General features: G+C 42.6%; 1 protein-coding gene across 1 annotated transcript; it reads right to left on the reverse strand.

The window, feature by feature from the left end:
* Positions 1 to 4,678: 4,678 nt before the first annotated feature.
* antxr1a (ANTXR cell adhesion molecule 1a) lies at positions 4,679 to 22,472 on the reverse strand. The gene is made up of 18 exons (XM_076039006.1): positions 21,813 to 22,472; positions 19,587 to 19,658; positions 19,430 to 19,501; positions 18,779 to 18,860; positions 18,461 to 18,494; positions 17,954 to 18,033; positions 17,199 to 17,267; positions 16,871 to 16,951; positions 16,058 to 16,118; positions 15,374 to 15,472; positions 13,058 to 13,127; positions 12,876 to 12,954; positions 12,613 to 12,708; positions 11,085 to 11,126; positions 10,337 to 10,432; positions 9,982 to 10,149; positions 9,207 to 9,287; positions 4,679 to 5,533 (listed from the first exon to the last, which is right to left on the reverse strand). Exons 1-18 carry the CDS (start codon positions 21,965 to 21,967, stop codon positions 5,144 to 5,146), a joined length of 1,827 nt encoding a protein of 608 aa, XP_075895121.1. The 5' UTR covers positions 21,968 to 22,472; the 3' UTR covers positions 4,679 to 5,143.
* Positions 22,473 to 23,894: the final 1,422 nt, after the last annotated feature.

Genomic DNA, 23,894 nt, shown 5'->3' on the forward strand with positions numbered 1-23,894 from the left:
TTAAGTGGTCTTGAACGTTTCATTAATTAATTTAAAATAAACCGTTTATTTAATGCAATATTTCAGTCAGGTATTTCATGGTCCTGTGTTGCAGGTCTGAAGTCTTTCCAAACGTCCGAAAGACGTCTTCTGTCAAAAAAAAAAAAAAGCCATCATGTTGATTGAGCATGCCCATGAACTTTCTATGGAGTTGGCGAGGGATATTTTTGACTTATATCCAAGCAGGACCTGTTGGTCCCTTAACATGACACCCAGTGCATCGGAATATGTTCGCTAGCTCTGCCTCAAACATTATCTGGAATCGATTTGTCTTGACTTGATGTGCAGGTTAACCAATCAGGAGCCTCCTACCGACTTCGATGGGCGAGTTTGACAAGTATAAATTCATGATACGCTGCCTGCAACACCGGGCCATGAAATACATACATACATACATAATGAAATATGTATGGGGTTTTTTTATATTACAGAAAATGAACAGTTTTTAATTCATAAAGAAGCACTTGTGTCACATCAAGTCAGCCCATGCTAGTTTTATTACATAAAAAACCAACCTAGTCATAGTCTTAACACTTAGCCATTTAAAAATAAAAAATAAAATAAAATAGTCAATTATTTTCGTTTTCTTTTCATTACATATATGAATGCACCGGTGCAACCAGGGGCTGCTAATTAGAGAAGTCACAAACCGTTCCGAGCACATTTTTGTAGTGGACCGTCACCGTGTGAACGGTGGCTAGTAATGTCTTGGCGCAGTCACAGACGGTCACCAAGGTGTAGGTGTGAGCTCCCGAGTCCTTGAACGCCTTCAGAAGACTGGACAGTGTCACGGCGAGGAGAGCCGCGGCCGCCACGCAGACGGCCAGCAAACACCTGCAGAGTTCGGGAACAGCCAGCAGGACAGACCTCCACGGACAGGTGGAGAAGGCGGCGGGACGGACCTCCGGCTCCTCAGCCGAGTAGACCACGGCAGCCAGAGCCCGTCTGAGGGCGGCGTTCAGGCTGAGCAGGGCGGGCAGGTAGAGGGCCAGGGTGTTGGTGAGGGCGAGTGTTGCTCTCAGGTGGAGTTCACTGTGCTGGTTGACCACCACCACGGCCCGGAGTGCTGCTTTGGAGTAGTCACAGACGACGGACCTGGCACGCAACAGAGGGAAGCTCCACTCTCCAACCACCACAGGAGGCATCGTGGGTCGTCGGTCTTTCTTCCACTGAGACAGTGCGCAGTTTGAAATCCTCCCCCGTCGTCTTCTCTGCGGCCAAGTCCTCCACCGTGCGATTAAACCAGCCAGCAAGCAAGCTGGCAGCTCGCTTCTTCTTGTGTCTGATTGATTAACAGTCAGCAGGTGCTGCTGTCACCGCTGACTCCAATCACCGAAGCGACTGGATGGATGTGGACGTCTTTTATTTAGACTAGCTGCGTTTCCATTACCCATAGAATTGCGCATAACCTAAATATCGCAATTAAAAAAATAAAAATAAAAAAAAACTAATGGAAACCCAGACATTGAAAGCTAATTGATAATACAAGCAACAAGTCCCACCTACCTTGTTACATCTGCATTGTCTCATTCTATCACAAATCACCGAGCCTAACATAAAACTCACTGACAGGTGGTGTGATGTGCCGATCACTTAAAAATAATTCCGATACCAGATCTTTATGCTCTAATCGATTGTCAACTGGACACTCTTGATGCTTCAATCATTTGTGATCATGTAGGCCATTAATGGGAACAAAATGGAAAATAAAGTTTTGGATCGATATCGCTTTTACTCAGTACCAAATATGAAAGAAAATCAACGTTATGGAACATAATGGATGCGAGTTTTTAATTTCTGATATTGGCATATAGGACGGTGTGCCATGTATATCTCTCACTTTTACAATATTTTTATTACAATACAGAACATCTGAGTCGCTAAAGTTTAAAGAAAACAACAAGTTAGTTGCCGTCATGTGAAACTTCAGTGAAACAATTGTGTTTTTCTCCACATCTAAATAGCTCACACACTTAAATTAACATACTACTGCAGGATAAGGGAACTGGGGATGTTCAGTGATGCTTGGTAGAAGAAGAGGTTCCACAGCACACAATTTGGTCACTTTATAAAAACATTTATTAGTTAAAGGTGTGGTAATGGCTTTTGCTGCATGGACTTCATCAGGCATTACAGTCAGTCCAAATCAGATGGATTATACTGGGTGCTTCTGTAATCAGTGAAATCAATACCAGCTGGCAGGGGGTTAAGTGGGAGCTAATTAGCGTCAATACATAGACCTTCTCAGTTTAATCTGTTGATTTCAAAATAGCATTTGTGTTGGTGCTAATTGGCTCCAACTAGTCCCTTCCAGCTGGTGTTGATTTCATTGATTACAGAAGCAGCCCTTATAAACATTTAACTAATAAACACTGTTAAAGTTTGCCTGTTTTGCTATGAACGTTTTCTTTTGATGTCACCAGCACCAATGTGAAGTTCTGAGCCGTGCAGACCAAACTACCTTCTTGAACTCTTTTATTCAGTTGCGCTTTTAATTGCAACAATGAAGCAGTGATCAACTGAAGTTCTTTCATTGATGTGGATCCCGGCCTCTGTAGGATGTTGTGTTGTGTCCAATGTGTTGTGTGGACCAAATGTAGGTCAAGGAACCGCTGAATGCGTAAATATCCGGTCTCACCTCCTGCTAAAATATTTGGCCTTGGAAAAAAAAAACTAAACAACAAAGCTGTTGCACACTATTCTTGCTCAACTCTTGTTTTGTTTTGCAACTGATTCCCATGTTTTAATGTGTGGTCAAATATTCATGCATAAAAGAATACTTGCGCATATGTCGCAAGTACTTTTGAGACGGTTTCCAATCTGGAGGTGAATGTTGGCAGCAGACGTCATGTGTTGTGTTGAAAAAGAAGATGCATTTAAAATTGACCAGTTTTCTGTAGAGAAAACCTTCGACGGCAATCAGTCACAGCTTCACTCGATTCCATCCGCTGTCCCCAACTCATGTTACCATCCGTCAGCCTCCGCCCACCTTTCCTGCAGCCTGTTCACATTTCCTGAGGATTAGATGCCGTCTAATTTTTTCCGAGATAGCTCACTCCGTTCGTGCAAGTGACATAATGCAGCATATGAACATGTGGAATCGGTTAGCCACGCTTCTCTGCACACGCTCTTTTTCTTCCTTCACAGGCAGTATAAATTAGGCGCTCGACACTTTCTAATTCGCTTTTTCAATATCAGAAATTCAAATTAAAACACAGTGCATCTTCATTCATGCAACATTCTAGATCTTGCCACTCTGCTGGGAGATATTCTTTAAGGGAAGATGTGGAAGTGCTTTGTGGTGAAATGTGACTTGAGGAAATATTAGGCCATTAAAGTCTTTACAGGCTTTTGATGAAAGCTCTGGAGTTCAACTCAGTGGCTGTTTTCACATTGTAAGGAGGTAAATCACAGAGGTTTACAGGTCAGCCACTGCATTTAACGAGAAATGCATAAAGACCTTGAGCCCGGTGCGATTAGACTGACACACATAAGAAGAGTCCACGTATTTCTTTATTGGTAAAACTTGCATAAAGTCTTTTCGGTCATGCCAAGGTGTCTATAAAAAAAGTTCTTGAGTGAAATAACTTTTCCTAATATGGCAAGATCGAAGGCCAACATAAAATGATCACCAAAGTAGTGCACAACAATAATGACAGGTGATGAAACTGATCCTAGCTCAGTTTGCTGTGGAGCCGACTGTCGCAGACACAAACATCAGACTCACCTCTTTATCACTCACAACATACAAGGTCACTCATGGACAAACACACATTTATATATAAAAAAAAAGATTATTTACACATTCTGCTTGAGGCTGTTGGTGGATGGGTGTGGCAACATGCAAAGTCTTTTAATGACATTATTATTTTTTTAATTGTCCTTGTATTTGCAGTCTGCATCTGTCTCCTTGGCTGTGGTCAGTGGAGACGTGGAGCTATTGTGGTGTGCACGAAAAAAAAAAAAAAAAAATAGGCCAGCTATGACTCACATAAAACTAGTTTGATTCATCATCAGACCGTGAATGTTTTCATACGCACACTGTACATGTGTTTATCAGCAAAAATGTTTTAACTTAAAAAAATGCAAAAAAATTATACAATTTAAAAAAAGGTGTTTACGTTTTTATAAAACATGAACATAACATTATGAAAAATGACAGAACAGCTGACTCAAACAGTATCACATGCAACATCCAAGAATTAAAAAGATTTTTTTTTTTTCAGTGTTTTAAATCTGTTTTGTATGAAACATCTGTGACGAGGCTGATCAGCAAAGAGGATGCAGCCCATATAAACGTTGGGCTGCTTCCTGTTTCGTTTTGTACGAAACATCTGTGACGAGTGTTATCCATGTATGTATTATGATAAATGGATATCGGACTGACAATATAGCGGCAGGCCCATTTTTTTTTCAGTGGCCATTTGCGGTACTGCAGCAAAGAAATCCCAAGGGCTGTGTCTCAGCTCGTTCTGATTGGCTGCCTCCTGACATGCCTGTAAGTGACGTTCTTCAGGATTGTTCTGACTGGCAAAAGATCGTGTAAGTTACAGGGGCACGATGGAAAGTGACACTACTCCGCATGCTCTATTGACCCCTTAATGGGGAAGTCGAAAACTTTTTCGGGATCTGATTGTAAAGAATGGGCCGCCATCTTCGATTCTCAGGGCTTGGTCCTATCCGCAAAGAGGAACGTTGCACAGTCGCACATGGTGGTTGTTGGGAGTCGGAGGTGAAAGCTGTTGTTCATCTTGTTGATCAGCGTAGATCCAATTCTTGTGCTATTCTTCAGAAGGGTCCCAAAGCTCCGACATCTACGGAACTTCAGGGCTCCGACATCGGCCGCGCGTGACATCATTTGCAGGGAACGTCCATGAAATTCAAGCATCGGACTAATTGCACTGTCGGGCTAAGTGTGTACAAAAGTCACTGTAGACAAATAGCTGGACATAGGTCCCTGGACCTATTACTGGAGAGTGGTGTAGCACAGCACACCTGCTGGCTTGCAGGTCCAGTCACTGGTGCCGCTGTGTGGATGGCCATACTGGTCCTGTTCCATCCCCCACCTCTCCCCAACCCTCTGCGCACCACAACTACTACAACTCTACAGGCCAGGGCGAGGCGGAGGGCGGGCAGGGGGAGGGGCCCGGCCTGGTGGGGGGCCGTGCGGAGGAGGGGGCAGGGTGCCAGTGGGGGGGAGCACGGACGCCAAGGCGGGCGAGCCCTGGTTGGTCGGGGGCAGCGCCCGGTTGGGCGGGAGATACGGTGGGGGCGTGGCAGGGGGGGAGGGCGTATCGGAGGTGGTGGGTGGGGGCGTCGGCGGCAGCGGCGGCAGGGTCGGGAGGTTGGCCGGGGGTGGGTGGGCGCCGGGCGTCGGGGGCAGGGTGCCCTGAGGTGGCGGCGGAGCGTCGTAAATGGAGATGGAGTGCCGGTGGTTGTAGGACGGGTAGTGAAGGGGAGGAGACTTGATGCGGGTGAAGTTCATGCATCTGCCCTGAAATTCAAACAAAGGCACAGGAGACGCTCAGTTAGTGTTGCAGCCGAGGCCGCACAAACCGAGACCGAAAGCTGATCGAGACGAGAGAGTATCGAGATCGAGACCAAGACTAAGACATCTGGAGTCCGAGACCAAGACAAGACCAGAACTGATAAACGATATAGAATTGACCACACTGTGTGTGGAACCTCTTATTCTGCTATGAACTTCCTTCTGGATATCAACACCAATGTGAAGTTCTGAGCTGTGCAGGGCAAACTACTATCTTGGACTCTTATATTCATGTAGGCCAATGACCTGTTGAATGTGGTTACCAAGACTAGAGTGTATCGAGATGAAGACAATACCAAGACATTTGGGGTTCGAGACTGAGACAAAACCAAAATAGTATATATCAAAGAAAAATCACAACAAAACAGAACAAATGACGAGTATCTTAATTCAAGTTTGCTTCTACGTAACAGCACTTCTACTTCATACTGTGGAACAGCAGCGTTTCTTTTCAGCAAAGTATCTTTTCACATTTTGCTGCTTTGCCGGCTATTTTGAAGCATTAAAAGAAAAAACAACAACCAACTTAATATTGAATCTCCGGTGTGCAGATCAAAAGATTAACAGAAAAGGGTGTATTAAGAATGCTGTCAATTAAGATAGTTGGCACTTCTAAAGGAAGGATGGTGACTAGCAAACAGAAATTTAGATGAATAAAAGGGTTTGAGTTCTGAATTAAATTGACGTCAAAGAACACAATATTAGCCAAACAGTTCATCAGTGTTGTCATTCACAACTACTTTTTCTTCTTCATAACAACGCATTGCTTGCCACATGTGTTTATTTTGCGGTCGTCAAGCAGACTCTACGTGAATCAAATCCAAACCGTCTCGTAAATGCTAGTAAAAAACTATTTAAAAACTATTTTCATAAATTTGGTCTGTCATACCTAATTCCAGTTATAATGACAATTTCAAGGCATGTAATGGATGTTGTGCTTTTTCCACAGTTTTTTTTAGTTTTTTATTTTACTTGTCATGTCAATGGAATTGATAGTCTTGAGTTCATAAAACAGGATTCAACTTTGAAATATTCTTTTTCTAAAACTATTCTCCTCAACAAAAATGCATCATCCTTATTGTGACAGCTGACACACATTTTTTCCCCCTTTAACTTTAACTCAACTTATACACAAATATAGGTCATGGGCAGAGGGTGTGAAGGTTCATTTTTATTGATCTCAGTGATTCTCGGAAGACTGAAGGAATATATGAGTAATGAGTTTTTTTTTTCTACTTTAGTCCCATTAATGCTATATTTCCAATTATCCAATAATTACTGTAAGTACAGCAGTCTTCTGAGACATTGGCACCCCATGAGCCTGCCACTGCAACCACTGCATTCATTAGGGGAAGTTATAAAAGCGAGGCTCTGACGAGACTCTTTTAATTGCAACCAGAGGAGCTGTTTCTTTCTTCTTCTTCTTTTTTTTTACTACTCAATCATGACTTATAGCAGGCTTGATTTTTTTTTTTTTTTTCCAGTGATCTAATGAAGAACTTAATGTGGCGGAGGATACCCTCATGCACTTCTAATTGCAGGGCGGTGCGTTTACTGCGCTTACTGTAAAGAGGGGGAAATAAAATCTTGAAGCAGAAATGCACAAAGCAGACTGACTGCTGCAAACAGCCCTCCGAGGTCATTTTACCAGGACAGATAACTAAGTATCTAAGCGTGTCTGTCTAGGATCCACCTCGCTGTGAAACAGTATGATCTTACTGACTGAAAAACAAGCTTTGGAAAATCTGTCTCTTCTTGTTATGTGTTATACACAGTGAAAATTAGTACCAGAGGGTTTTTTTGTTTTTTTGTTTTTTTATGGGGCAACATCGCCCTCGAGCATGATATTTATTTTTCTCGCTCTCCCACTTTGGACCAGATTTGAAACTGGGTGATGTTGTTTTTACAGACGCTGAACCTCACAGCCTCGGTGCTTTTTCTGTCAGTCGCCGCTCTGTTTTGACAGAGGCTTAATGTGTCTGTCGCGCTCGGGTCGCGTTATGTCAGCACGGTGGTGAGGCGTTCACAGGCCCCCAGAGGGAAAAGGCTGCGGTCTGAAAACGCCTGTTGATTAACGCAGTATCTTCTCCCTTGCTTGGCTTATGTCAACGTTATAAATAACAGTCTTGCCTTTAGTAAATATGAGCTGTCAGTTGTCTTTCTGCATGTGGAGGCTTAGTCTCTTCTGGGCCTATCTGGGATTTCCATCACTCTTTTCATGACTTGCTTTGGCTTTTCTGAAGGTATTTCACCACTTGCATAACATTTTAATTTGTGAGACATGTAGAAGTGTTATCAATTGAGTTGTTATGAGCTTAGTGTACAGATTCTAACGGATAACGAAGAAATAAAAGAAACGGACCTGCATGCATTTTGCATATGTATTTCTGTGTGCACAAATGCAAGTGTCAGACTGTTAGAAATGTGAATGTAGTCTAACATCCTCCTCCTCCTCTCTATGTGTTTCTGCCCTGCTACATTTTCCCATCTCTCAGACTCCTCCCTACCTCTAACCTGCAGGCGGGAGAGATTTCAATTCTGAAATCATGTTAACCATCTTGCTTGGTGACATTCTGCGGGGTTCTTTTTTTCCAATCACAGTAATCCTAGTTCCATAACTCATCGGCATCCCTTTGTTTCTGTGAAAACCAGCTGCAAACCACAAATGAAGAAATGTGAAAAAGCAGCTAGCTGCTGCCAATATGACCTCAGTGTGGAGGCTGCAGCTGTTCTGTCACGACTGGGTGGCATTTTAAAAAGTTCGGAAAAAACGCTTCCCTCGAAGTGTCGAGGAGATATTTTTACTTTCTCTTCCTCCGTTAGCAAGAGTTCATGACAGCCAGTGAGTCACCTGTCAGACTGATAAATAAGACCTAAACTGTGGCTCACTAGCTCAGGTAGAAATCTGATTGGCTTGCTTTATGTATGATGGAAAAATTCATGCTCCTCAGTCTAAACATTACCAGTTATTGAAACAGATGGTTTGTTTATGTATTATGTAGCTCCTTTCATTCTTGTCCCTTTATGGTTTGCTTGAGAGGTTTTTTTTTTTTAGGAATGGCGGTTCGATGCACAATCCAAGCACATTGACAGCTGATAGTTGGCTGCAAAAATAAAATGCCTGAGGGATTTGTTTGAACAATACATTTTTACTCAATTGCAGAATTAAAAAGACAGTTGCAGTTCAATCGGGAGATGAAGGCAGTTCATAGCTCCGAACACTTCGCTTTGCAAAAGAAAGTGCAGGGTTGCATAAACTCAAAGCTTTGCTCCCACTGAACTCAACCTTAAAATCCCAGACGATGAGCTGCAAGCAGCCAACAGTGAAGGTCATCACACAGTTATCCGCCCTCCCCCCGGTGAGGAATTGCATTGGCCTTTCTCATAACGACTTCCCCAGGCATCTTTACATCACAGCCCCGTGCAGCCAGGCCCAAGTTTCCCCATGAGCCTCCTCACGTACACTTCATTTCTCACAGCTGGCTCTTTCTCACAATTTCTGATACAATAGAATCTCTCCATTGGCCTAGAGCGAACACACAGTTGAGGCCTTTTTGGAATACCAACTGGGCGATTGGCGTTTGGTACACACCTGCAGCGGCCTTTGAGTATTTCTTACCTTGTCACCAGGATGTGGTCTCATCACAGACACGCGGTCGTAGCCTTTTCTCAAAAGCACCCACAATGCGTCCAGTTTGCTCTGCGCCAAAGAAGAAAAATGAAAACATTAAAGTAGTTCATTCTGAAAGAAAAGTGAGGTATGTTTGTCAACTAGAACGAGGTATCTCCAAGTTGTACTGCAGATGTTTCTCTTGTGCAAACAGAGATGGTGTCTGATCATCATGAACTGATTCTTCCAAGTTTTAAAACAGCAAATACTTCAAGGATAAGGCTGAATACGCAGATGTTTTTCTTCACAAAAAGTGATGACTGTGCAGTTGTGTGGAGGTCAATCCAACTGAAGCCTGCTTTCTATTAGCAATCCCCCGCTGACTGGGAACGCTTTGGAATGGTCCTTTTAACTCCATACTGGCCCTGGAGGATTGGACTGTGTGGCAGTGGTCAACGCAGCAATATCAACTGAAACTCTCTAGACGTTTTGTCCAGAGTCAACAAATATTATCACAATATATGTTAAATTGATGCAAAGCTTCACTTTCAGATTTGTTGGATACATGCCAGGAAAGTTTTTGACTAATCTCTTATTATATTGATTTTCCTTGTGTTTTATTTTTAGTTTTCCTTAGAACTGTGTGTGTGTGTGTGTGTGGTCGGACACATTTTATATTAAAGAGACAAAAATAAATAACATACTGGCTTTTGGCTTGTTTTTAGGTCATGGGGTTTTTTTCATGTTCATCTGCAGAGCAAACACATTCCTACTGGTCCTGTACCTTGATGGGTGAATACCACTTGCGGGGTCCTGAGGGTCTGTGCATGCCATTGTTCAGAACACGTGTGGGCATCTGCACATACTCCTGCTCAGGCATCTTCACCTTGGCATTTTTGGCTTTCTCTAATTTTGCTCCCTCTTCAGTAGATCCTTTCTCACCCCAGCGAACCTACAAATGGACAATGTGAAGAGTCAAGAATGGCTCCTTGTAACTTACATATAAATATGAACAATTGTATGTACATGTCACCTACTTAGTCTTAAAGTATGTAATTAAAAATGTGGCAATACTAATCGTTGTACCAGAATTTCAGTTGAGACAACTATGTTGTAAATCATTATTGCACATCTCCCACCTCCATTCTTTTGATTCCTCCAACTCCTCTTCCTCCGTAGTACGAGGCATCCACAGTGGGCCATTTTTTCTTGGGGGTGTCGAAGTCTTCGTCATCCTGCCGCACAAGGACAGGAGGTTGGTTTATATAGCGGCAACCTATTTTTGGACTCACAAATTAACTACAAAAAGAGAGTAAACAAACACTCACTGAAAATTTTCTAAACTAAAGTCATTTGAAGGAACTTTCTCACTCGTCAACGGCTAATCACCTCTGAGTCTGCCTCTCACTCACTCCCTGCCCAACCCTCATATATGTCTCCATTCTGTTGGCTGTGAGATGTGAGGATATTATCAAAGCCTTGGGCCAAACATGTGAGATTTCAGCTCTTTAATACACCCCATCTGACTTGGAATGGACCATGATGTCAGACATAGATAGCCAGAACAAAATAAAAGTATTTCTCTAATTTCCTTCAAGCATCCATTGGAAAGCAATTAAAACTGAAAAGTTAAAGTGAGTGAAACTGTTAAAGTGAGCTCTCACTTTAAAATTCCGAAGTAAAAAAAAAAAAGAAATCCCAAAAGTCGGGATTCTAATGGTTTTTTTTTTTTAGGGAGTTCACCCCCATCTGGTCTGATGAATTATTAAAGCCCAGTGGAGTGAGTGGATGACTTTGCACAATTATTGAGGAGAACTCTCTGAGTCGTGACTTTTTCTCATGCATCATATCATGCAACAGTCCGAACAGAGACGGCGCGGCTCCTACCGAACTCTCCTCCACAGCTGGCGGCGGAGGTTCATGGATGATCTGTTGGCGGAGGAAATAAACATTGCGTGGGTGGAAGAAGGAGGGGGGGAGAGGGCAATCAGGACATCAATACTTGCAAAGTATAAATAGATATTTTTAGAATCTGCGTGTCACAGCAATGTGTCCGCCGGATGCAACAAGATGGTTAGTAAACCACACGTCTGTGGGTCCGGTCTGTTTTCTTTTCTTCTTCCGCTTTACAAAATCTCTGCGCTGACCTGCAAATGTGGCAGCTAGATTTTGTTTTTTGATTATTATTTTTAATAGTCTATAAAGAGATTGTTAGGGGAGAAGATAAATACTGTGTTATTGTTTTTTTATATGACAGGTGGAGGTGCTATTCAAGACAATGCACATTTCCTCTGTATTATGTTTTTATTGTGCGTATTTATGTACCATGTGCGCCTGCTGCACTGGAACATAAACTGAGAGCCAGGTTTAGTCTACGTCTTGTGTCGTGTGACCTTTCCCTGCAGGCATGTCACCACACTTGCTGTCAGAGCTCCCTTCTTTGTTGCCAGAGTCATAAAGACACTTTCTTCTACATTAAACGTACTTGGCATACAAGGGTGATGCTGACTATTATTTTGTGATTTTTTTTTCCCCCCGTGCTGCTCCAAACCCTGGAGCACGAAGGCCATTCCTTATGGTAACCTAGCAATGTTTTCCGAAACACAGTCTTCGCTCAAAGACTCCAATCCATAGTGCAGTGGACAGCAATGGGCAAAGGTAAAAAGAGAGACGCCTCAGTATAAAAATCTGACACACGTCTGGCAGTTTTAAACTTTCCAAGTGTCAGAGCCGGAGATGGTGGAATGGATATTATACTGAAGAAAGAGGTTACAGGTTTTGACACAATGAGTGGCTGCTAAATGTTATGATGCCCGCACTTTGACCATCGGCTACATGGCGCACGCATGTTTTCTCTCCTTTCAGAGCTCGGGGCTGTCAGAAATTTCTGGCGTGTTAGCTTGCCTCCAACCCCTTAACCAAAAAAAAAAAAAATAAAAATTTTGCTCCTAGCCACCGGCTGGAAATTTCAGCGATTCAATCACAGAATTTAATAAGTCTTACCAATCTGGGCAAACCAACACTGTGGACTTTTGGGAAGTTACACTGGAGCTGCTGGAAATGCAGGTTCTTTCAGCAGCAGTTTAAGAACTCCAGGACATGCTCTCCCAATAGTTTTGACCCCCTATAATTGAAGATTAAATCCAACTGTAGGAAGGCAAAAAGGTAATTCGCCCTCATTGACCCTCACCGCCATTACAATGGGAGAGTTGTTAAGGTCACCAAAATACCCAGGAGGGTGTTAACCAGATGAGGCAGGTCTGGGAAAGACATCTCTCCTCATCCTATTGTCCACCCATGATATCATTGCATTCCTCGAGTGTTTGAAGCCATCTATAATTCCAAAAGAGCGGGTCTGTAAAGCGGCATGTGTGCACATGTTATTTATATTGCACTGGTGTTTCAGGAGGCTCACCACAGTGCAGCAGAGAGGCCAGAACCACCAGAGGAGAGCCAAGATGAGGAGCAGCATCAGGATGAGCAGAGCTATGGCCAAGATGGTCCCATCAGACTGGAACAGAGACAGTAGACGCTGACCGCTTAAAAAATACACACCTCTCTGCTCGATCTAATTTGTCACAGATGAATGTGTACCGAAGGCAACCGCGGGGCGTGAAATATGCAGCCATAAACAAATGAATCTCAAAAAAACAAAACAGAGCAATGTACAATACTCACACAGCTCACAGTCGTGATGGTCACCGAGCTGGAGATGAAACTGAGACCCTCGTTCATACTGACGTACAGATTTGCGGCCCTGGAAAAAGGGGAACATCATTTCGAGGGCCTTTTTTTTTTTTTTTTTTTTTAGCATCTTTGAAATCTTTGAGAAGTTTATCTGACCAAATGACAGGACTTACATGCCCTCGTCTTGAAGCACTGGTGCCGGGCACAGAAGATAAGTGTCTTCCACAATTAAAGGCTTCACCACTGCAGACCGAGAGGGAATGGGAACAAAAAAAAACAATAAATCAGCCAAAAAGGCCATGCGTTATCATGACCATGAGTGGCGTTGCTCCTTCTGAAGCAGGGGGTTTCACAAAGCTGAATTACCTGCAGGCTGCGTCACTGTTTAGCCAAATTATATTAGGAGTTTATTGGCTTAACACCGCATGACTTCATTTCAACTGAATTAGAGGCTGAACCATGTACAAGTTCGGAGGAGCAAAATCTTTCGCTTTCAAAGAGAAGCTTTACATCATAAACAAGAGCTTTGCTGTCCAGGGTCCGAGGACATTGATATCTCTCTTTGTAACACTGGTACCAACGATTTGACCGAAGCTTTTTGTTTTTCTGGCAAGCGTGAGCCCTTCCCTGTCCAGCTGGCTTTTGGGAGAACAGTTTCAACAAGAATTTTCGCCCTTGCGAGTCTGTTTATCCTGGCAGGGAGATCGCATACCCCTGAACTGAGGAAATCAGCAGACCCGCATGGATCACGGAGGCTCCTCTCTAGAAACACTGTGCAGGACACAGGGGCGGGGAGGGAGCGGCGTCGCCAGAAACAGCTCGACCCCGATACGAACTGGCCCGGTTGTAGTATCGCTCAGAGTTCATCTGTGCGTTCACCCACTTCTTAGCCAGGCAGCCACACACTCTATGGCGTGACAAAAAGGCACGAGAGCTTTATAAATGTAAATATCAACATCCACTGAGTTGATGAGAGTTCCCAACACCACATTTTAAATAAAGATGCAAGAAAAACATCCACGGGTCTTGTCATAATATTTTTCTATTGGACTGTTTACTGAGTAAGAACAAAGAGTGTCATGTTTTACTAAGTGAGTGTCCTGGATTTGATTTGATTTTTGAATTACAATTTCAGATAACGTTCCAAAAAGGGTCTTGGCTTAAGCTTCCGTATTTTGACATTGAATTTCCTTCATGATAAACATTACAAACACATAAAGAGCTGAAAGAAGTTAGATGGTAAACTTAAGAGTGCTTGCCAACATTTTTTGTGAAGAATATACTGTTTGCCATGTTTGTTTATTATTTGCAAGAGAACAATACAAAACTGTCAACTTATTACTTGTAAACGACTTCTGTATGTCAGGCATGTCATCATTAGCAGTTTCCCAGATCTGTTTGAATTAATACTGGTAACGGAAACAATGGGAAGGCAAAATCTTTCCAAAGATGTAGAGGGTGACTGGTCAAACATTCTGTCTTCTAAATTCAAAGCTGACCAATAAAGTTGTCACTACTGATCTCGGAGCTTGAAACTTTAATAAAACTCTTACGTACTCTTCAAAAAAAATAAATATATATTTTTCAAGATAAAGGAATCATGAAAATCCTTCAGTCCTTTTATTAATGGAGGAAATTTCCATTTCTGCTTCTGTAACATCCATGCTGCCGATTGTTTACAAGCTTCGACCCAGCTGTTGCATTTTGTTTTATTCTATGTAACAGCTAAACTCTGGTTTTCTGCCTCTTTCTCTGTAAATGATACTAGTTGCTCACATAACTCACATGTTGGCTTCCAATGAGCACTTCATCGATTGCACACAAAACAGCAGAAAACTCCAAAGTAGTATTAAGGGAAGCGGGACATTTTACAAGTGCACGCCTCTTTATCAGAATGTAGAGGTTCAAAAGCACATTCAGATGCATAAACATGAACTGACTGCCTTGAGAGGCCGAGACGTTTGGTTACCGCCTCAGTTTGGGAGGAAATCGTACTTTCTTATCCCAGCCGCGCCCCCTGTTGCTACGCTGCCGTGCCTGGTAGGAAGCAGTTTTAACAACTGTTACAGTAAACACACCAGGAAACATAGGAAAAGGTCAATATCCTTCAAGCTTTTATGTCTTCCTCGAAACTTGTTGGTTGCTCTAGTTCTCTTTAATCGCATGTTACAGCCCCCGTTCAGACGAGGATCTACTGTGGCAGTAACCTGTTTAACGATAGAGACTTCCAGCTGTGTGGGCCTCTTAAAAAGTTTGACGTTTGGGAATATGTTCACCTTGTAATAAGGATGGTTTATCTTTGTTTGCTTATACAATATGAGGAAAAGTCATTTGTTTAATCCATTTTTTTTTTTTTTTCGTTTTTGCTTTAAAGGAAACAGTTTTGGATCTGCCACAACATTTTTTCACCCTTGATTTGCTTTGAGAAAGAAATGCAGCAAAATCAGATGCAGAGGTGTAAAGGCAATGACAAGAAATGTTTCACTCACTCTTGGTCAGAGTGTCGTTGATACGGAAACTGCACATAACTTTGTCGACGTTGCGGGCGTGGAGAAATCCGTTTCCCCTCACCACCACTTGGAAAGTCTCTGAGCAAATAAAGAAAGACATTTAATGTTTAAAATTAGTTGACATGAGAGTCAAAATAAGATTGGGTTTTATCTGCCGCTCCAAACAACCAATATTGGCCATGTTACTGGGAGTCAGTGAGAGATAATGTGTTGTCAGGATGAGTATGTTTTTTCTGTCTTTATATCAGTGATTAGCTCAATGCAATCAATGTATTGAAAGAGTTTCAGTCGAGATGTTGATGAGAAACTGTTAGGAAATTAAAGCTCTAAAAACTTTGGAAATGCATCTTATTTCAACACTGCGCATGCCACATTTTTATCCGTCTGTAAGATTCAAATATTTGTAAAGTGTGTGGCGGCAAACCAGTTTGCAGCACAGACCGGAATGTACTGGATCCCACATTCAGCTTGGAAAAATGATCTGTAGTTCTTAGCTTACCAACTTGCAAATACAACTAATACTGAATAATTTTCTCTACGTACGGTTTTAAAATAGTACATTTTTTCACTGAACTGAAAGCCAGTGTCAACAAAGGATAAGATGTGCACTTTTGTCTGTTTTCCTTTGCTGCTCAGTTGATGAGGAAATCTTACACATCTTACCTCCTGCACAGATGCTAGAGGGCTCTGCTGCCAGGATTTCAATGCAAGACTTCTTGAGAATCTGAGAAAATGAGCGGAAATGCATCAGCAATAAGCCTCTTAATGAGTTAATGACCCCTTGCAGGGCCACGTGTCCATGACTGATGAGTCTGTAATGAGACGATCATCTGTTTGCTTTTCTCTTGTACACTAGTTTTCTTTAAACCTGCTTAGTTTTAGTCCTTAACGACTGAATTTTCCATCAACTTTGTTCGTGCACTGCTGCTCCTCCAGCCAGCCCTCTGTACTCTCCAGGAACATACTGCCAGTGATGAACACAGACTCGTGACCCACTGCCCCTCTAACGTTTCTGAGAAGCACCAGCTTTCAGAGTACTGTTAATCTGCTCCAGATGACTGTCAGCTCCAGGACCTTCAAGGCTGCACAACAATCCTAGTGACAAAACGTCCTTAGCAACAAAGTGTTTTCATCTCTTACTAGCAAAGAAAATTTTTTGAAAGCACAGAGGTCTCGAGAAGTTTAATCACGTCTGTTGATTGAAAGCTGATGAGTCACTGTAGGCTTTCGCCAATTTTTTTGTTTTTTCCCAAGAATGGGCATCATAGATAGAATAATTTAACAAACCTAAACATATATATCTTTCATGTCCTGTGCACTATATGATCCTCATGCTGCCACATTTAAAAAGGAGACTACATAAAGAAGAAGAAGTCTATGGAGCTCGAAAAACCTGTCGACCTTTAGCATGGGTTCATATCTATGCAAAGTTGTATTTTATTATCTTTGATCATATTTGCAGGAAAAGCTCCTTACCGAGTCAATGACCCCTTGCAGGGCCTCAAATCCATCATTGACGGGGAAGACGTGATCCTTACTGTCTGCAATATTTGCCAGCTGGAGCAGAAAGAAGACAGTTAATGTGAAAGACTGATTGAACATAGCATTACTTATCGTCTCACTCCCTTTCGTTGACTTGGTCTTCCCATATACTTTAAAGGTTTTCAAATGAACAAAACAAGTCCCGTAAGGACACATTGACGATAACTGCGCTTGACTCAGAGAGCTTTGTTTTTGTCATACGCAACTAATTTCTCCCCGTCACCGTCCATTTTGCTAAATATTAAAGGCTTTGATGGCAAACCTGAGTCTCATTGAAGTCCTTCACCCCGACACAGTAAACTGAGGCGCCCAGGCTTCGGGAGCGATTGGCCTGTCAGAGATACACAGATTCAGGGCGAAAACAGGAAGAAGCTCGACACCTGGCTTCAATTACACCTTCAAAACACCATCCAAAACAAAGCTGGGTCTGCGGTGCCACGGCAGGCTTTCTTTTACAAGTAGTTGTGCAAGAAAGAGCATGTTCTATAAATAATTTAACTCAGATCAAGGGAACAGGACATGTTAAAAAGATTCCAGGGCACAAAAACACAATGATTCATTTTTGTGTACTTGGGTGTTTTTGGGTTGTATTTTGTATTTATTTATTTATTTTTTGCAGTTGACACTGAACAGTGACCCATTGAAGTGGACTATATGAAGCTACTGGAAGTGTCAGCCCATATTATTTCCCCACTGCGGCCAACATCTGTTTAATGTATAGCTATAGCGTGGCTTTCCCTGTGGATCCCAGATTAAATTAATCAATGGATTTTGGTACAGATGTACACACACACACACACACACACACACACACACACACACACACACACACACACACACACACACACACACACACACACACACACACACACACACACACACACACACAATGGGGCATAGAGCATGATCAAAGTGTATTGGGTGGCAGTGTTTGATCAGGCCCGTCACGTGCCTGGCCCCATTTCATCTGGTTATGATTTGCCCGACCCGTTCAGCCTCCTTCGCTGAGTCCCTCACCTCTCTCTCAGCATAGTAGAAAAGGTCCTCGTGCAGCTCTCCGTCTGTCAGAGCGATGATGACGCTGGCGGTGCGATAACCTGCCGACACAGAGACTCTGTCTCATCTCGCCAGGCAAACAATCTCGTAAGGCACTGTTTTGTTTTGTTTTGCGCAGCCATTATGCAAAACCAAATACACTTGTGTGGCTCAGAAACTCTGTGCCGTTTGATCTCTTTGGAAAAGGAAGACAAGCTCAAAACCCTCTGAGCTTTGAGCAGGTTGTTTGGATTATTTTTCACTCTGTAAAGGAATCATGTTCTTCTGAAATATCTCAGATCACAGGTTACTCAAAAGTGCTTGAGTTGAATTAATGACTGCCATGGAAAGTGCTGCTGCACAGCAATGACTAGTATTAGGCAATTTTCTAATGATCTGGCATCTAGCTCGGATTTAAATGGAACTGTTGGAGATATAAAAAAAGCCAATTTCTTTAATCTTCTTATCAACTGATCTAGAGCAACACACCTTCAGTGTTTCCATAGAAGATCTGTTCACTGGCCTGTGGGGAAAACACACACACACACACACACACACACACACACACACACACACACACACACACACACACACACACACACACACACACACACACACACACACACACACACACACACACACACACACAATGTAATTTGAAACAGTAGATTTGGTAGCATGCAGTGAATAAAGTAATTCCATGCTGTTACACAGCTGCCATCTTGCTCTCTGGTTTGTTCTGGCGCCAGAGTGGAGATCAAGCAGATGCCAACTCGGTCGGCCGGTCTGAGCTGAAGCCGTGCTCACCCTCAGGATGCCCTCGTGCATGAAGGTGTCTCCTCCAGGAAGTACCCTCTGGAGCTCCTCCAGACCTTTGCGAATGCGCTCCCTGCGCAGTCAGTGAAGGAAACAAGATCCACACAGTTAGTAATCTAAATCAAGTTGAAAGTGTTTACTTTGTCACATTCATTTGTGAACCTTCTTTTCGACCAGAGCCAGAAGAAGAAGGCGCGGTAATAGAATAATAGTTCCCATAAGTGCAGCATTTGAGAGGGAAAAAAAAAAAATCTGCGATGTGGCAAATGAATATTCTTAAGCACGACTGCTACAATGTGGTTTAAGAAACAGTCACGCAGTGAGAGAGGAAATGAGTCATTTGTAAAATAAGATATCTGAGAGTGGCAGGGGGAAGGTGAAATGATTTGGTGGCTGAAGAGAAAGTCGGCTGAGGAAAGATTAGACACATTAACTGACCACAAAAGCAGCGATATGGAGCACTTGTCCAGTCCAACACTATAGAAAGACTGTAGAAAAGGAGAATATTCGCTGTGAATATCTTTTTTTTTTTTTTTTTTTTAAAAACCTCATGGATCACAACTGTGAGTGAGCTGTGTCCAATTCTGCCACATGATGGAGAAGAGAGGGATAAGAAGCTTCTCCAAGGGGATCTGCACCCACCTGTCTTCTGTCAGGCTCATCAGGATTCTTCCCTCGGTGGAAAACACAATAAAAGACATCCGCAACTGTGGGCTGGGACAAGGGAGAAAATATTCTCTATTAGCTCTGTGACCAGTATTGATGAATGTTTTCCCACAGTGCATTTTCTAGTCCTTACCTTATAAATTTATGAGCGAGATGTTCAACAAACTGGTAGATTTCAGTCCAGTGATGCTGCACACTGCCAGATCTGAGAGAAGAAAAGCAAGGCAGCGATGGGAGGAGACTCGAATCAATAATAAACACGATGCACTGGTTTTGTGTCTCACAATGTCCTTTGGTCATTCGTACACATTTGTGTCACGGGTGTGTGCACCCAGGGCAAAACTGTTCATTGCATCAACTGTTCATTTTGTGTCTTTGCAACTGGCTCTTGACTCCCAGAAGCGTAGGTCACTAACACCAGCATTAGCAGACTTCCGAAGTGGAAAATGGAGAAAGTGGAGGGTCTGCTGAATAGTTCTCCCCCCAGTAAAAGTTTTTTTGCTGTGCTGCACAGATGGTTTACGACGAGGCGTGTCAATGATGCTGGACTCCTCAGGTGGCACTTAATATCGCTGTACCACACCTGCAGTGATCCAAGTCATATTGGTCTCAGATGTTTAGCTTTAACCATCTGTGATCGCCAAAAGTCATTGTGATTAAAAAAAAAACAATCCTCCCAGGTCGAGTTCTTGGTTAATCATTGCTATGTCAATATCTGTTTACAGTCATAACAGCAGAGGAGCACTTTGCTTGCTTGCATGTTCCGTTATTGATTCCAATTGGCGTTCATCAAAGTTTTTATAATGCCGGACTGCATCATTTCTTGAAACGTGTATCCACAGTAACAATGACACAAGTCCCTGCACACAGAGGACAGCCAAAAGGCTGAAACAGTTGAACATCTGGACCTGATAGATGGACAGGGCCATCACAGATAAGAATGTTGGAGGAGAAATCAGTCATATTCTGCGAGACGAACTTGAGGGTCAAAAAGTTGATTTTGCTGCTTTTTTGTTCAGAAATTAGCCTGACTAACTCAACTGGCTACGAAAGCACATGCGTTTTAGAAATATTTGGAGGAGCAGCCATGGCAACGGACTAATGCCCACCAATAATACCCTTCATATAACATATGTAATATGAATTGGTGTCCTTAAACCATGGCTCACATGAATAATTACTCTGTTTTACGCACGATTGCCTCATTTTCCTCCAAAGATGCAGCGGAGTGCCTGGACTTGGCACTAACGTGCAGCATAAGGCAACTGGAAAATGCATCATCATTATTGGAGGGGGAGCTACACAGAGAGAGCCATAGCAGTCTCCAATTCACTTGTACAGAGTAAAACAACAATGGCTTGAACAAGTAACTGTTGCTGACCTAGTTGGCAAAATTTTTGGTTTGTAGCGGGGAAAAACAAACAAAAAACAACGAGTCAATTTTACCGGAGGCTCAGTTTCTTTCTTTTCTTTTTAATCATGTTTATAGTGCACAAAAAAATATCACTTCCAGACAAGAAAACACAGCAAGTGTCCGTAATCCACACAATGGCAGTGCTGACATATCAAATGAGAAAGCTAATGCATCATCAAAAACTGTGAATGTAAGCATGGTATTAATTGATGATGGCCAGGTGACAATATGGTATGACTAAAAGAGCCGCTGGATTAAAAAAAGAAAAAAACAAAAAACAAAAGAAAGAAAGAAAGAAAGAAAGAAAGAAAGAAAGAAAGAAAACAGTTTTTAAGTCAAGACTAGTGTTTCCAAAAGACTATGCCAAACATCCTGTGTCCTACTTATGATGCTCTCATTATGCAAGAAGTCCAGAAGGAGAAGAAAGGAAAGGAAAACACCAGGATAAACACCATTTATGCACTCAAAGAAAATCGATTCTAGAAAAAATACTTCATATAACAGTTTTATGACTCAAACCAACAACCAAGGCAATGGTCCCTGCAGGCAGCAGCACACTGGTTACTAAGATTACAACAGCCATCTGTAATCATGTGGCAGATACTGAAATATAAGATGAAGTTGCAACAAAGCAATACAGCAACAGTTCCTTGTTCATCTCCTACAATACCAAGGTGCGATGGAAGCAACGTCGTCAAAACATGTGGGGAAGCCAGGATCAGAGGATAAGTACAATGACATGAAGTCCTGCAGAAATTACTGCAAATCTGTATTGACAAAATGTATTTTATTAAGGCTCAGTCCCAGGAAGAAATCACAGTGGCACACAGCTAAGACACCAATTTAAAGTATAATGTGTTGTTTTTGCCATCAGCAAGTACTTTTATGTGTCTGAAGACCTTCACTCAACCCCAGGTCAGGTGAAGCGTGTGTGCAGCTACTCACTTGTCCAAAACAAAGTAGAGATCAAATCCACCAAAGCATGAGGACGAGCCACTCTGCCTCTTGTCCTGGTTTGGTCCAATGTTAGCAGCAGTGAGAACAACCAGCGCAGCACCTAACACTAGGAACCAGGAGATCCAGCTCCTGCACTGAGGCATTATTCCAGCTGAAGACGACCTCAGACTGATCAGATGTGGAACAAATGAGCTCTGAAGAAGCAAATGTTATCACAAGGTTGATCCACCTTGCAGATTCTTTCAGTTCTCCTCTGCAGCATCCAAATGAAGAATAATCCAAATGACAGCAACAGGTTTAATTTAGTGGCTGGAGTGGCAGTGAGGAAGGAAGCAAGAATGCTATGGCTCTCACTGCATTGGCACACTCTCATAACTGGGCCGATAAAGAAAGCATGAAGATGAGACGAGTTCCACAACAACTCTGCACTCTTTGTTGAAGCTTCTGGCTGCTGAACTTTCTGCAAAACCTCCCTCTCTCTCTCTCTCTCCCTCTCTCTCTCTCTTTCTCTCTCTCTCTAAGACAATACCATGCACATACCTGGCTACTCCTGCCACCTAGTGGTAAATTGTTGTTAGCTGCATGGATTTGTTTGACCACAGTACGGGTTTTTTCTGTGGAGGACCCAAACCAAGGAATATACGTCATGCATCATCAAAAATCAGAAATACTCTTTTCACTGTTCCATCCGAAGATGGCCACAGCCAATCATCTGCCTCTGTCTGACGCCGTCCTTTTCATCAGCTTCTCTCACACCAACTGTGAATAGGGCAGCAGCCTCATGGCCTCCAACCTCATTTCTAGTTGGTTGCAAGGGATCTGGAAGTGCTTCATCAGGAGAGATTGTCAACAGGTGAGTTAGTGGCAGTGCTCCGGTATAAATGGAGCTCAGAGCAGTCACTCTCCTGCTTGACGTGGAGAGTTTGTGTGTGTACAGTTGTGGTTAGGTCTTTTTTTGGGTTGCCATACATTTTGACTCATTCATTTGCACGTCATTGTTGAACTTAGCCTTTATAACTCTTCCCCACTGGGTGAGAGAGAGCACTCCGGACATTTCCCCTGCTTATCCCTGCCTCTGTGCAATTTGACTGTCTCTTGCACAACTGCTTTGGGTTGTTTGTAGTACATAGATTGATTTGAATATTTTTGTAGCTACTTTTACTTTTTATTGTTTTGTTTTTTTTTAGTGCTGCAACAGTGTTTCCCTATCTATCTGTCTGTCTGTCTGTCCTGTCACTGTGCCTGCTTGATAATGCGCCCTGGCTACTTGGCCAAAGGGATATTCCTATGGCCGAATGGTTAAGCGTGCATGGCTATTACCCGGGAGTCTAGGGTTCGAAACCCGCCTGGGCCCTCTATGCCTTGCCACATATTTATCTACGATAATGATGAGAGGTAATTATTATCTATAAGTGTCTGCATCTCGAGCCTGAGAGGACCTTATCAATCTTTGTCTCTGAAGCTTGTTTAGCCGTGTAGTTCTTTATTATTCTCATTTTTATTTACATACAGACAATGCTTTTAGCTTGGTCCAACTGACATAGTGCACTGTGATTGTTTGTCAGAAGCCCTTGTAAGAAAAAAAAAATCCTGTTCAGATTCTTCTCCATCTCCACCTCAAAATCGACATTAAAAAATGAAAACCTGCACACTGTGCAGCTACTTTAAGACTCCAGCGTAAATTGGACACAATACAGTTGCATTGTCCCTCTTGTGGACTATGTATTCACATTTCTCTGAATCGAACACTGAGACGCAGTCGTCAGGAAACATTACTGGGGTTGAATAACTGCAAACACAAAACAGACAGAAATATTAAGCAATATTAAGGTTTTTGAAAAGCAATCTTTTGCTGTGGTTCTTTACACTTACTGAGTACAACAATGATAACATGTGCAATTCTCACAAGCGCTGTTCCTCCATGAGGATCCAACTGCATGTGTTGTATTGTCCCTATCATCCTGACAGTGGGTCATGCCTGTGGATCGAATGGAAAAGCTAGAAATGATTTCCTTTGCACACAAAGACAAACTGCTGTACCATTAATTCCATTTTCATTTTGTCAACCTT

Source organism: Nelusetta ayraudi, unplaced genomic scaffold (genome assembly GCF_046127955.1).
Source record: "Nelusetta ayraudi isolate G7.1 ecotype Tasmania unplaced genomic scaffold, CSIRO-AGI_Nayr_v1 ptg000058l, whole genome shotgun sequence".
Lineage (NCBI taxonomy): Eukaryota > Metazoa > Chordata > Actinopteri > Tetraodontiformes > Monacanthidae > Nelusetta > Nelusetta ayraudi.

Coding starts and splice junctions, on each gene's coding strand:
- antxr1a (XM_076039006.1), bottom strand. CDS start 21,967: ATGCCTCAGTGCAGGAGCTGGATCTCCTGGTTCCTAGTGTTAGGTGCT. Junction 18,495..18,778: donor TGCACGAGGGCATCCTGAGG/GTGAGCACGGCT, acceptor TTTTCCCCACAG/GCCAGTGAACAGATCTTCTA. Junction 12,955..13,057: donor GTGCTTCAAGACGAGGGCAT/GTAAGTCCTGTC, acceptor CCCTTTTTCCAG/GGCCGCAAATCTGTACGTCA.